The 13,815-nt window shown below is 44.4% G+C and overlaps 1 protein-coding gene across 1 annotated transcript in view; it reads left to right on the plus strand.

Moving 5' to 3' along the window:
- Window positions 1–13,815, plus strand: part of dars1 (aspartyl-tRNA synthetase 1) — a 34,781-nt gene that overhangs the window by 7,236 nt on the left and 13,730 nt on the right. Inside the window, exons 5-8 of the mRNA XM_071515221.1 lie at window positions 2,021–2,113; window positions 3,356–3,458; window positions 8,413–8,515; window positions 11,540–11,620. Of these exons, the coding sequence (XP_071371322.1) occupies window positions 2,021–2,113; window positions 3,356–3,458; window positions 8,413–8,515; window positions 11,540–11,620 (380 nt within the window). The remainder of the gene's footprint in view (window positions 1–2,020; window positions 2,114–3,355; window positions 3,459–8,412; window positions 8,516–11,539; window positions 11,621–13,815) is intronic.

The raw sequence follows: 13,815 nt of genomic DNA on the forward strand, positions 1-13,815 counted from the left end.
TCAGTGTTGTGTCGTCTGCAAAGAATGAGAAGCTTTACAGACTGGCCGGTGCGAGTGGGCTGTGTAGTACAACTCGGAGATTGTTAGCAAGTTTAGGGTCGTCCATGGAGTGGGGGGCTTTCCTCTTGTTGTAGATGGTGATCTCCTGAAGGCCTTTCCACACTGAAGATGGGTCGTTGGCTGAGAACCGGTTTCTCAGCCTCACTGGGTAGCTTTGATTCCTTTCTCCAGCCTGTACTTGGGTCTGTATCCCCACTATTCCTTTGCCTGGCGAAGCTGCCCGAGTTCTGCTTTAAACCAGGGCTTGTTGTCGTCGTATTTAACCCGAGTCTTTGTGGGAATGCAGCTATCTTCACAAAAACCAGTGTATGGCATTACAGTGTCTGTGTATTCACCCAGGCTGTCGGTGGCATCTCTGAATACTTCCCAATCGGTGTCGTCAAAGCAGCTCTGTCGCTCCTGTAGCTCCATTTTTTCAATGTGGTGTTGACAGATTTGGCAGATTTTAGATTTTAGCTAGTCGGGATGGACTGTGGTGTGGTTGGAATGTCCCAGAACCGCACTGGGGAGAAAGCGATATGAATCTTTAACTGTGGTGCGCTGCCTGTAGTTCTTCACTCAAGTTTGCTCTGCAGAAGTCTCCCGGAATGATGAGTTGCGAGTCCAGGTTTTCCCTTTTCACCTCTGTTATCTGTTCAGTCAGCCGCCGCTGCATCTCGTGCACACAGGTGGGATGTAAACACCGATAAAAAGGGGGGGGTTCCTGGGGAGAATAGAAGGGCTTAAAGTTCATGAAAAAAGATTCTAGGTCGGGAGAGCATGATTTCAGCAATGCTTTGACATCACTACACCGGCCTTCATTAATATAGAAGCAGATTACCCCTCTGGTTGATTTCCCTGATAGCACCGCTTCCCCGTCTCTCCATGGCGCCCCAGAGTGTTTTCACATAAGTGTGTGCATTACGCTACTCTCTGCTTACTGTCAATCACCTGACACCCACAGGAAGAAATGGAATTTTAGCAGTTAATTTCAGGCTTCATTAGACACCATAAAATGTTTTGTTTTTGTATTTTAAAAGCATCAAACAGTGAGTAAATGCGAAAAAATCTAATTACATGTGGCATGCATTGCAAGATGATTGTGGAAATGATTGATGTTGACAGTAGTAAATGGGCAATAGCTAGTCTAGAAGCTAAGAAGTTAAATCGTAAAAAAAAAGTACAGCGTTATGTATTGATACCAGAGACAACCTGGTCCCCAACCTCTCGGTTTACCTTTGTCGGGCTGTTAAAAGTTATATAGATAACGCGATTACAAGCGATCAGCTCCGTGACAAATGCCTTCCGTCACCCCTCTCGACGCGGCGGCGGCGGTGTCAGCGATAATTGCGGTGACTAATAGCCCGCGATAACTCCCGGACGAACGCGACCGAGGCTTTCGGCAGGCCCGTCGAGGTCGTCCATCTGTCTGGATACTCTTTCAGCTCCAGTGGCAGCGAACAAAGTGCAGCCTCCACTCACCTGCATGCCGAGCCCAGCCGTGGGGTCGGGGGGGTTGGGGGGGTGGGGGGGGAAGAGAGGCTTTCATGTGGGTGGAAGCATAGTTCCCAGCCAAAAGGGCGGCTCTGCTTTCTCCAGTGCTGCCTCTGTGTCTGCCTCTTCTGCTCCTTGATAATAAGGTTGAAGCATGCCTCTGAGTGACACAGGTGAAATTGGAGTCAATTTGTCATAAAGCCCACAGAGAATAGGCAAGTTGGAATGCTTTTCAGCAGGCCTCCTAGTGTGTCTTATTTATTAGGCACGTCTGTCCCTCTTGTAATTTGAGCAGTTTTTTCAGCGTATGCGTTAGTGTGCATGTGTACACGTATATGCATGCTCATTCACATTCCTTTCTGCCTATGGCAGTGCGTAAGCAGGAGCAGGGGGCGGTGTGAGAGACTTTGCACAGAGGTGGGGAAAGAGGGAGATAAATCCTTTGAAGTAATCCTAAAATTGTCTTTTTTTTTCCTGTGTGAGCCAGACAGGGTGTTGACGCGTGTCCAAGACCTGACTCCCGAGAAGGCTGACCAGCTGATCTGGCTGCGTGCCAGAATCCACACCAGCAGAGCCAAAGGTGAGATCACCCTCCATCTTTGTTCACCTTTTGTGCCAAAGACACAAACAGCCCAGACTAGACGCCCCCGTTGCTAATCCTTGGTGTACTATAGCCAAAAAACCCACTGCCCCCGGGCCAGAAGTTACAAAGAGGAATGCCATTTTTCACAATCTCCATTCAGGTTGGCCACCATCTAAGGTCAGCATCTAAAAAGAAATTGGCAGCTTGTATTTTTGAAAATACATACTGCACAATACCGCCGTATGACTTGAGAGTTATTCATCATATTTGCAGCCTGGTGAAAGATGACACTGTGAATGTGGTGGAGTGTGACTTGTGTTTTTTTTTTTCCCCTCTTCTCTAGAATATATTCCTCTGTGGGATTGTGCAGACACTTACAGAACAGTTTTCTTCCCTTCCCCTCATGTTTAGCGGAGTTTGAAAACCCGAGGGTGTTTTTGATATCATTGCTCCGTTGTCAAAATGACATGTCGCTGCCAACCCAGAGATCAGATAACCTTTCTTTGCCTGGCCCCAGCTACTGGCAGGTATGAGGCCGCTGCCCTATTTGAATACAATGAACCTATTGAGCCCCGGCAGGTTATCGCATCTCAGCGTGAAACACCGAACACGTACGCCGGCGCGCTAACAATGCGATTATGGGCAAACCGCGACGCTATGATGATCTTGGAGCAGTTTCCTTCCAAAACAACTTCCATGTCAAGAGTCACTTCCCTCCACTCGTCTCTTCGTCTTCTCTGCTCGCTATGGAGGATGTCCTTGTGAGTAGAATAACATCCTGATTTGGTCGGGGATGAGGCGTTTCTGCTGGTGGGACTGTGACACCGCTGTCATCCCCACCACCACCACCCCCCCCCTTCTCACAGACGAGCAACATCAAAGCATCTGGGTGGTCTGACTGTCTAATGTCCCAAGTGTTTGTCGGCTAACTTGTTTACACTATTCCCAAGGTGTGTGTGTGTGTGTGTGTTAGGAAGGTAGCTATCACCCCGGCTCCATACAGCCCTCTTCAAAGGGAAGGATCCATTCGCAGATGTTTGACACTTCACCTGTGGAAGACAAGGACGGTCCTTATACTTCTAAGTCGTGTCACCCTCAGGCTTTTTGACTGAACAAACTTAACGCTGCGCAGAGAGCCTCAGCTTTTATTTTGACAAGCCCATTAGCTCGGTTCAGCGTGAATGAAAAGGGGGTCTGTTAACAGCACGGCTCTATCTATTGTTGTTGGTGTCGTTTCAGGGAAGCAGTGCTTCTTGGTCCTGCGTCAACAGCAGTTCAATGTGCAGGCCCTGGTCGCAGTGGGAGATCGTGCCAGCAAGCAGATGGTCAAGTTTGCCGCCAAGTGAGTACTGAGACTGCATTTCCTGTCAGCGAAGGCGAAACAATGGTGGGAAAAATCCCTGGGCCCTAATAGTCCTCCGATCCATTTTCACACATTCTGAGAGGGGCTGGTGGCTGGGGGGGTGGGGGGGGTGGGGGGGTGTAGGGGAATCGATCATTTTTCACATGACGACAAAAGCCGGCTGTGAACAGGGTGGGATACAGCAGCGTTTTAATGGAGCGGTTCCTGTCAAGATGGCAGATACAGCGGCCCGGATCAGAAGAGGAAGAAATACTTAAGACCCAGGCATCATTAATCATGCTGGAGACCAGATTGAAGTCCATTACTGGTGCTCTGTGAATGAACATGAATATCAACACATATGCACTTCCTTGAGAGGGTGGGCTGATAAAAATGGCGCCGGGAGCTGATGAGTCATTTAGATACGCTTCTAGCAACCCTTAATAACCTCTCAGTAGGTAATCTCAGAAGTCAGATTTGTAATATTACCATATTCAAATCTGACGGCAGCTGCCCCACATCAGTATGTGGCACGCTTTACCGGATATCCGGCCTTCAGGAGTTGAATGGATTCAATCAATCAAAAGTGTGAGGTGAGGTGCTCCATGGAAACGGAGCCTGCTGGAACTCAACTTAGACTGCAATTAAACGCCAACGCGTCTGACTCGTCTAATGAATGTCGCAAGGACAGTTCCTGCAGTGGCGTGATGTTTTTGATGTTGTGGAGAGATCAGTCCGACGAGTCAGACCCAATGTAATGCTACGCAAGCTACGCCTCCCTTAGGGTCTGACATCTACGCATTGGCCAATTACAAAATACGTCTCCTGGCAACAATGACTGTTTATAGGATGGTGTGTGTGTGGATCTTGTCTCTTTCCCCGCACTGTGTTCATGACGATGTAAAAACAAAGTATGGAAAAGAGATGATTTTCTGCGTGTCTCTACTAGCTGAGATGTTTCCCCAGTGTAAACATGTCAAACAGCTCAAGCAGAAGTGCTCTCCCCAGGCTCTGCACTACGGGGACAGAAAGGATACAAGCGTGGTTCTAGACAGGGTTTCGGTTCCATAGTCCCAAGGAGAGATTGCCGAGAGAGGGAGAGGGATTTTCAGACTATTAAGAGAGACTGGGTGACTCGCAGGTTGGGATAGTTTACACTTCTCATGTGCTCATACAAGATATACGGGTACTGTTGCAGCTTGAAGCTAACCCCAACACAACATCAGTATTTCTATCGAGATCCAGGTCAGTGTCACACAGACCGAGCCTTGACCTCTGTGTCCTGAACCCACTGACCCCGCTCTGTTAGAAGTGTCAAAATACCCTGACCACATGACGGTTCCTCTCAATGAGCTGGCCCGGTCCCAGGACTCCTTGAAGTTCAGCTTAGTTTCGACGTCCTTGAGGTTCAGCTTAGTTTCGGCGTTATCCCACAATGCCTTGCGACTTAAGAAAATAGCTCTGAACACAGAAAGAGAAAGGAGCATTGACTTCAGTTTTTATAATGTCATCTGATATTGTTGGAAAACTGAATACAGGCTACACAACAGAATATATACCTTTTAAAGTTTTTAGGACTTGTTTCACATTTTAATATGTGGTTTTTATAAACACGTCAGTTCATTACTTCTGTGTGAAATAGTTCCTCATTTATCTGGGTGTGCAATGTTGCGGTTTGACAGTTACATTGTATTGCAATACAGTGGCACCAAACAACAGAACAAGTGAAAGTGATGACACAGTTGCCATCGCAACACCTTCTTACACCAAAAAACACAAATAGCAATGTCACGCTGCAGCGTGACTTACCAAGGGAAGTTCTGAAATCTCACTCTTGTGATCAAAACATCCTGTCCTCTTTATACTTAAATCTTGATTTGAAGCATGTGGCAGTAACGTCTCCTGTGACTGTTTCCTTTGGCTGTTGGTCCCAAGTCAGTGTCTTATCACACACGTTGTTGGGATGATTGACAAGCTCAGTAAAACCCTGGATTAAAAGTAAATCCTCTCCTAATCATGCAGAGGCCTGTGATGACATTGTTGGGGAAATTGTCGATCACATATTGTATGTCCAAGTCATCCTCCTCTCACTCACACTATTTAATTAAGATGTCCTCAGCCTCCACTTCTAGTACACGTCAAGTGTCTTAGGAGTGCTGAGTGTAATTTGCCCCATAGGTCGTAGAGAAATTAATATGGTCGGGCATATACATACTCCTACTAGGGTGCGACCATATGGGTATTTTAAGGCCGGTATTTTTTAAGTGAAGCTGCCAATAGTTTGTAATCCAGTATCTGTAAATTTGACCATTTTAGTGCCAAAAAGTGTCAAGTATTCCACCAGGACGCCCTGTAAATAACATTCTTTGAGGTGGTGATGAAGGAGGAACCTCCATCAATTTCAAGTTCATTTATTTCTATATTTTTCACAAGCATGTCTCAAAGGACTTTACAGAGAATGAGCCTAACTAGATCTTAACTGATCAACAATCAACCATAGAACAGAATGATATTGGACAAATATAAGGAAAAGCACAGGAACACACAAAAGTAGATTTTAGCAAGACATAACAGCCTACCTATTCTCCATAGCCTGATCTACCCAGCACCACCAGCCTTGGACCCTCAGAGCATACAAGGAAAAACTTCCAAGGGAAAAAAATGGAAGAAATCTTGGTCAGGCCAATTGAAAGAGGGATCCTCCACCGTGACGGCAGAGGTGGATGCCATTGACTGGCCGATTTTTGATAAAAAGCCAATTTTGGCCCGATAAATCGGTCTAACCCTAGCACCTACCCGAATTCCTTATCTCTCTGCTGAGTTAAGTGTCCTATCTCTTTCTTTCTCTCCGAGTTGAATTTTCCCGTCTCTGCGTGATGTTGTCGACTTTCAGTCCTGAGCTAATCAGTCTGTTTCCCTCACTGTGTGCCGAGTGCATTGTCGCTAGCCTCGGGGGCCTGCAGTGGAGGTTATTAATGTGGGGATTTATTTATCTAGCTGATCTCCAGCTATAAGGGAAAGCACTACGGCAGCAGCTGCTGGGGGACTTGAGGGGACAGCGGCACCCCGACGCTCAGTCCCTCATTACTGCTTTTTAATGAGAAGGAGTGAAGGATTACAGCGGGTTCTCCATCTGGCCTTGCGCTGCATGACAGTCGGTATTGTTCCTCATATCTCTGACATGCTCTGGGTTGCAGCTCTAGTGGAGGGGGCCTTGTAGGACAATGGTGCCCTGTTTTTCCCCACTAAATAAAAAAACATGTTTAGTTTAACCTCAGTTTATGGTTGTTGATGGGGATTTGTCTTCAGTGGGAAGTGTTTAACCTCTGTGCACTTTAATTCTTTTTCTTCCACAGTGGCATTTAGGGCGGGGTATTGTCAAGGACTTCATGATACAATGTGTTACTTATATATATATATAGATGTATAGATATATATATGTACAGTATATATTGCAGTGAGTCGCAGAGCGCACCTTTTTAGAATAGTCATATACATATATAGCATATTAGGGACATTTTCCTAATGTTGAGTTGCAGCCTCTTTTGCACAATCTACATCTCGGTTGTCGAAGCTTAAAAACTCATCTGCTTCTCTTTATCTACATCTCCTCCTTTGTGATTGGTATAGAATTAATAAGAGAAATCAGAAATCAGTAAGGGATAATGGCTTTTACCTGGATTCACCTTATCAGTGTACTTAATGAAAAGAGTAAGTGTCCCTAATGTTTTGTACATTCAGTGTATGTTAATGTACATTACTGAAATGGATTATAGGACAAATTGAGTCAAAAACAGATTTGAAATTTTCCATTCCTCTTTATTAGGCAAGTTAAATGTAAACTATGCAGACCTCTGTGTGCTGTAGTGAACTGAAACACGGAACTTTTAGTAACATGGAACGAGGGATGGGATGATACGCTTATCTCACGATACGTTCCGATACATGATATGTGGTTCACGATACGATGTAATAAATAAAAGTTCAGTGACAACAAAGTCTGACTGTGCAGATTTAGGTTTATTTCTAAGCCACAAATCTTTCTAGCGATGGCATTGGCTGCTAGAATGTAAACAACAATTTAAAAATGTCATTCCAAAGTGACAATAATGTCATTTGGATGGAGAGCTTGTGAAATTGTTATGGTCAAGCGTCTCATTTGTGATTACTACTGGAGAATAACATGGAGCTAATATCACGATTCATATTTCTGCCCCGCGATACGTATTGTCACATTCAGTATTGCGATATATTGATTTTCGATACATCGTCCCATCCCTAATGGAAACATATACACTGAAAATGCATAACTCTGTGCTCTAGTGAGTGGAGCTCAAACGCACACACTGGTCTGACCGGTGTCTAGTCAGGTTTGTTCGTGAATTCATCCTGTTACCTCAGTAGATTAACTCCGAACGCCAAAGCAACGTGACTCATTCCGTAACAGACATGCAAAATATTGTCTAAATTCTGCTGCGGGGCGGGGCGGGGCGGGGCGGGGGGGGGGGGGGGGGGGCAGATTTTCCGCCCTGCAACCTGTTGATTTGAGCCAAATCAAAGCAGACTGGTGTTTCTGTCACATGCAGCGAGCGGGTGCCGGCTCACAGGCTGCTTTGATACCGTAGGCCACAAGCTCACGTGGCACAGTGAAGCAGCCCCTGTAGACGTTTCTCCCAACTAGCAAATGCCACCGCAGCAGTGGTATTTTGAGAATGTGTCGAGTTTTAAAAAATGCTTTTCGGTGTCTCTCTGTGTCTGTGGTTTACTGTTTGTGCCAGCATTCACTCTCTCTCTCTCCCTCCCCCCCCCCTCCCCTCTTGCATCATAAATGATGAAAGCGCTCGTCTGTCAACATCGGGGTTTGATGGAAACATAGTTAACCTCCCACACTTAGGTGTTTGTTTTCTGAGTGTTAATTGTTGTTCACCACCCCCCCACCCCCCCCTCTCACCAGCGTCACCAAGGAGAGCATCGTGGACGTGGAGGCGGTGGTGAGGAAAGTGGAGCAGAAGATCGAGAGCTGTACCCAGCAGGACGTGGAGCTCCACATTGAGAGGGTAGGCCTGTGGGCAGCAGGGCACTTCCACTACGTTCAGCAAGCACGGGAACACACACACACACACACCACACACACACACACACACACACACACACACATAGAGCTGCAACGATTAATCGATTAATCGATTAGTTGAAAAATAGTGTGAAAGCACTTTGAATACTTGACAAAACGTGCAGATTGCTTGACTTGAGTTGTCTAATACCTTTATCTAAGTGACACGTTCACATCTGAGGTAGAGCTGCAACGATTAATCGATTAGTTGTCAACTATTAAATTAATCGCCAACTATTTTGATAATCGATTAATCGGTTTGAGTCATTTTTTAAGAAAAATAAGTCAAAATTCTCTGATTCCAGCTTCTTAAATGTGAATACTTTCTGGTTTCTTTACTCCTCTATGACAGTAAACTGAATATCTTTGGGTTGTGGACAAAACAAGACATTTGAGGACGTCATCTTGGGCTTTGGGAAACACTGATCCACATTTTTCACCATTTTGTGACATTTTATAGACCAAACAACTAATCGATTAATCGAGAAAATAATCGACAGAGAAAATAATCGTTAGTTGCAGCCCTACACACACACACACACACACACACACACACACACACACACACACACACACACACACACACAGCACTTAGCACACTGCACACAATACAATCCCCCCTTACATACCGCAGTCCCCCTGTATGAGGCCTTAGGACTCTGGGGGGGGGTCATGCAAAGGTAAAACAGCTTGGTGTGTGCTGATATGCTGTTTCCCCATATAGGCTAGGTGGTGATGGTGATTGTGAAAATTTCTCCACAATCTGCCGTTAACAGAGAGATTGTAAGAACCGTTCTACAACACCGTCCAAGTATATTTTGCAATGCATTCATTCATCATAATTGCGCTAACTGCTACCAAACTGCTTTCACAACTTAACTGTCTGGCGATGACCAGGCTGAATCACACTCCACTTTACAAACTCTGCTGGTGACAAGCTAACTGACTGGCACAGACTAGAATTGGCTGAATGTTGCACCAGGGCTTTGCAGTGCGACAGTATTGTCACGTTTTGCTATTACAGGATACAAATCACATCCTCAATGAAGCGTCATTCAAAATGTCAGTGAAAAAGGACATGTGAGCCTATATATACGTATATAGTGTTATCATAGTGTTATAAAAGGAAACAAGGGAGAAACTGTCGTCCCTTATGGAAGACACAGTTTGATCCCTCCATGCCAGAGATGTTTTGCTCAGTTTGTGGCGGAGACAAAAAGTGAAAGTGAAACGAGCGCACCTTCCAATCTCTGACCAAACAAAGATGAAGAGAGAATTGTCTAAAAAAGCGGGGATATAAAAACAGAAAACTATCATCTGCAAACTTTGTAGCTTGATTGTCATCGCCAGCAACCTATTTTACCACCTGAAGACCAGACATGTGAGTAAGAGTATTGTACGTTTTTATTGTAGTTTTATCGAAGGTTTAGGTGGGTGTTCCAAATCAAAAGTGTCAAAATACTAAAGTTTGATACCTGCCTTTTTAAATTAACAAAATGTTAAAGTAACTGCGCTATTGAAATCTCAAGCTGCCTTTGCCTCACTCTTGGCTAGACGCGCAGTCTTGCTCAAATGGAAAGATGCTGCCCCGCCCACACTTAGTCAGTGGCTTCGAGATATAATGTCCTGCCTTAAATTGGAGATGATACGCTTCTCAATCAGTGGCTCTGGGGAGAAATTCTGTAAGACCCGGGGACCATTTTTGACATACTTTCATAACACCCAAACAACATAGTGTGACATGCATTCTAGCCCTGCCCTTGACACAAAAATAACACCTGACTTCATGGAAATAGCTACATCCTTAGTTTTATTTCTTTATTTCTAGATACTGTGCCTTTCTAGGTAATCAAGAGGGTAATCAAGAGGGTAATCAAGAGGGTAATCAAGAGGGTGGGAGGGTGGGGGGGTAGGGACGTCTCACTTTATTACTGTCACTATTATCACTTTTTATTTTTATATGATACTACATTGATGTATGTTTTGTAACACTGTGGAATATGCCTGCCCAACCCTGGGAACTTTTGTTGAAAATCTCAATAAAAAGATTTTGAAAAGAAAGAAATCTCAAGCAAAAAAACAGCCATTTCCACGGTTTTCTTGTACTTAATATATTTCAGACAGTAACAGAAAAACCAGTAGATATGAACAAGACCTGGAAATCATGATCCATATTGTAGATCGTGATATATCGGCCATATCGCCCACGCCTAATGAGAGATATGACACACACACACACACACACACACACACACACACACGGCCAACACGGTTTTTAGCATGTAAGCACATAAATGCGCACACACAGGTATACACAGTTCTTAGCATTCAAGCATGTAAACACACATCTACACACAGGAACAACCAGGTTTCTTAGCATGCAATTATGTAAACACACACACACACACTCATACACAGTTTTCTTATCATGCAAGTATGTAAGCCCACGCACATACACAAACTTCTTGGCGTGCACATAAACGCAGGCACACACTGAAACACGCAAACACACACTGTTCTTAGGGCATTCCAGCATGTAAACACACTTGTCTCACTATTTAAGGCAGGCTAGACTTTGATGTAAGTGTACCGCCTCCTTAAATGCGGACACACACAGGAACCCACACACTGTTCTTGGCAGTCAAGCAAGTAAACACAAACACACGCACACACACACACACACACACACACACAGGAACACAAATGGTTCTTAGCAGCACACAAGCCCATAAACTGGAACACAGTCACAGTCAATCTCATTCTCACACTCATACATATAGAGCGTTAGCAGATGCAGCGGGTGCCAACCATTGTCTCTCACTTTCACTTTTCAGCCTTTTGACTGGAGTCCAGGTACTTTCCATCTCCTTAGCACCCGAACAATGGAAAGTTTGGTGGGTTTTTTTTTTGTTTTGTTTTTCTCACCCTTGACTGTTGTGAATGCATTTTGTCTCATCCTCTCTGTCAGATTTTTGTGATCAGCTCGGCCGAGCCTCGTCTGCCCCTGCAATTGGAGGATGCCGTCAGGCCGGAAGGAGAGGGGGATGAGGTGAGGATGAGTGGGCACAGAGGGCTTTCCTCTATGTACTTGGCCCAAGAGCCTTAATACTAGGGATGCTGCTGTCCCCCCCCCCCCCCCCCCCCGGTTACTGATGGAGAGTATTGGCTGACACCCAAGGCTGTTCTTATCCATGCCTCTCACTTTCGCAGTAAGCTGTTGTTTACAGTGATTTCAGGTCAGTGTTGACTAGGTGTTGCTAGGTGACTAAAACCCACGTCATTCTCATGAAAAAAAAAAAAAACCTTATTTCCGCTCTAAGTAATGTGTTGGTCTGAACAACAGAAAATCCACCTGTTGGCATTGCCACCCTGCTTTTACACATATGAACCCATGTGGTCAAGAACAACCAATGTCAGGAAATCTTGGTACACAGGAGGTGACAGATGTAAACTGGAGAATGCAGATTTTATGAGCATCTTTAAAAGAAAAACACAAAGTATCAAGTTGCCTCAAAGGAAGACATTTGCAATTTTTGTTGAAAACATTACATATTTTGCGGCTCTCATCCCTTTGGTATTCTTTGGTATGAAGCAGTCTTAGACCGTCCAGGTTGGTTAACATGAGCGTGTTTACTGATGTCACATTACATGATTTGATTTGACTTCATTAATTCATGCTTGCAGTAAGGTGTACTGAAAACAGCACAGGATTTTACATTAAAAAAACACTAAAATCGTAAATCATAAACACAAAAAGAGCAGATTTGTACACGTGAAACAAGACAAAGTACAAAAATATAAAGATTAAAAAGAAATGAAAAGATCAGCAGCAAGGGAATTTTAGGATGTATATGTACATACTAAGATGATTTCTGGGAATTGAAGTTCACAAAATTCAACCCTATCGCTGCCATTTGGAGCCAATATGAGAAAACATAATATGATATGGCTTTATCTGTTCAGAAGTCACAGTAAAGCATGGCCTTGCGTGGCTTATTGCTTTTGTAGCACATCGCTATCACACCATTGTAATAAAAAATAAATGGAATGTGAATGTTCAAGAAATCTTTTATTCATGGGACTCAAAAAAAAACCCTCAATGGTAGGGAAGCTCTGAGACACATGAGGCCTTTTAAATTAAGACTTTCACATTCATAACATTGAACAATTGAATGAATAAATAAAAGACAATAAAAAGTCATTGCAGGTTTTATAGATTGTGTTTTCCTGTAGCTGTAGTCAGGGCGGAGCCTCCATCATATCAGAGGTGGACCGCATAACTGGCTGATATTTGATATTTAATAAAAGGCCAGTACCAGCAAACCAACATATTGGCGTAACCCCAGCAGAGACAGCTGAGGGCCCGTCGGTGTTTATGCAGTAAGCCGATCCCCGCAGCTGCAGCGGGAGACCCAGGTGCTTTCTGCCGCACGCTTCCAGCAGCACCTGCCGTCCCGAGAGACAAACCACCACCACCACCACCCCCCCCCCACCACCACCCCCTGATCGATCCCGTCTATCTGGCTGTCTCTCTGCCCGTCTAACCTCCCTCCGCGCGGGGCTACGCCGAGCAGGATGTGGCTTCACAGGCCATTAGCTCAAACCCCCAGCGGGTCCGCCGAGGAAGCTTGACATCCACGACCCTGGAAGCAGCAGTTCCCCCTGCGATGAAACATTTACTATTTCAGCTGATTTTCTCTTTTTTTCTTTTTTTTTTTTCTATTCTCTCTTCTCGCCCTGTTTTGTATTGTCAACTTATCCTGAACTGCAGATGTGTTTTGTTGCTGTTGACCCTGTCATTGAACTGTATTTTTTTTTTACTTGTGCATTAGCATTGTAGTTGTACATTGCATTGTTTTTGGTTATATTACTGAGGATTAAGGTTGGACAGCTGCTTACTGCTGAAATTTTGTGCCATTATTCAATTTCTTCAAATTTGATGAATTTATGGCAAAAAGTATTCACTGTTTCCCCCTGAATTTTATTCTTGTCAGCATGGAATAGCCTCTGACACTAAAACTCTCCATTGAAACCCAGACTAATGAAATTCTTTTAGTGTTGGCAGCTCTTTAAGGCAGAGTGACCCACCACACCTATTCAGTTGTAGAGAAACTCTGGGATACGAAATTTTGAACACAACACTCGTCGTTATGGTGTCAAAAACTAGGAAAATAAGGCCCAGGTCAAAAATGACCATAATTATCCTTTAAATATAGAATTCATTTACAAAAAACATTTTGAACA

This window comes from Centroberyx affinis, unplaced genomic scaffold, assembly GCF_046629955.1.
Source record: "Centroberyx affinis isolate AG114_WGS23_722 - 3 ecotype Tasmania unplaced genomic scaffold, CSIRO-AGI_Caff_v1 ptg000332l_1, whole genome shotgun sequence".
In the NCBI taxonomy this organism is placed as follows: Eukaryota; Metazoa; Chordata; class Actinopteri; order Beryciformes; family Berycidae; genus Centroberyx; species Centroberyx affinis.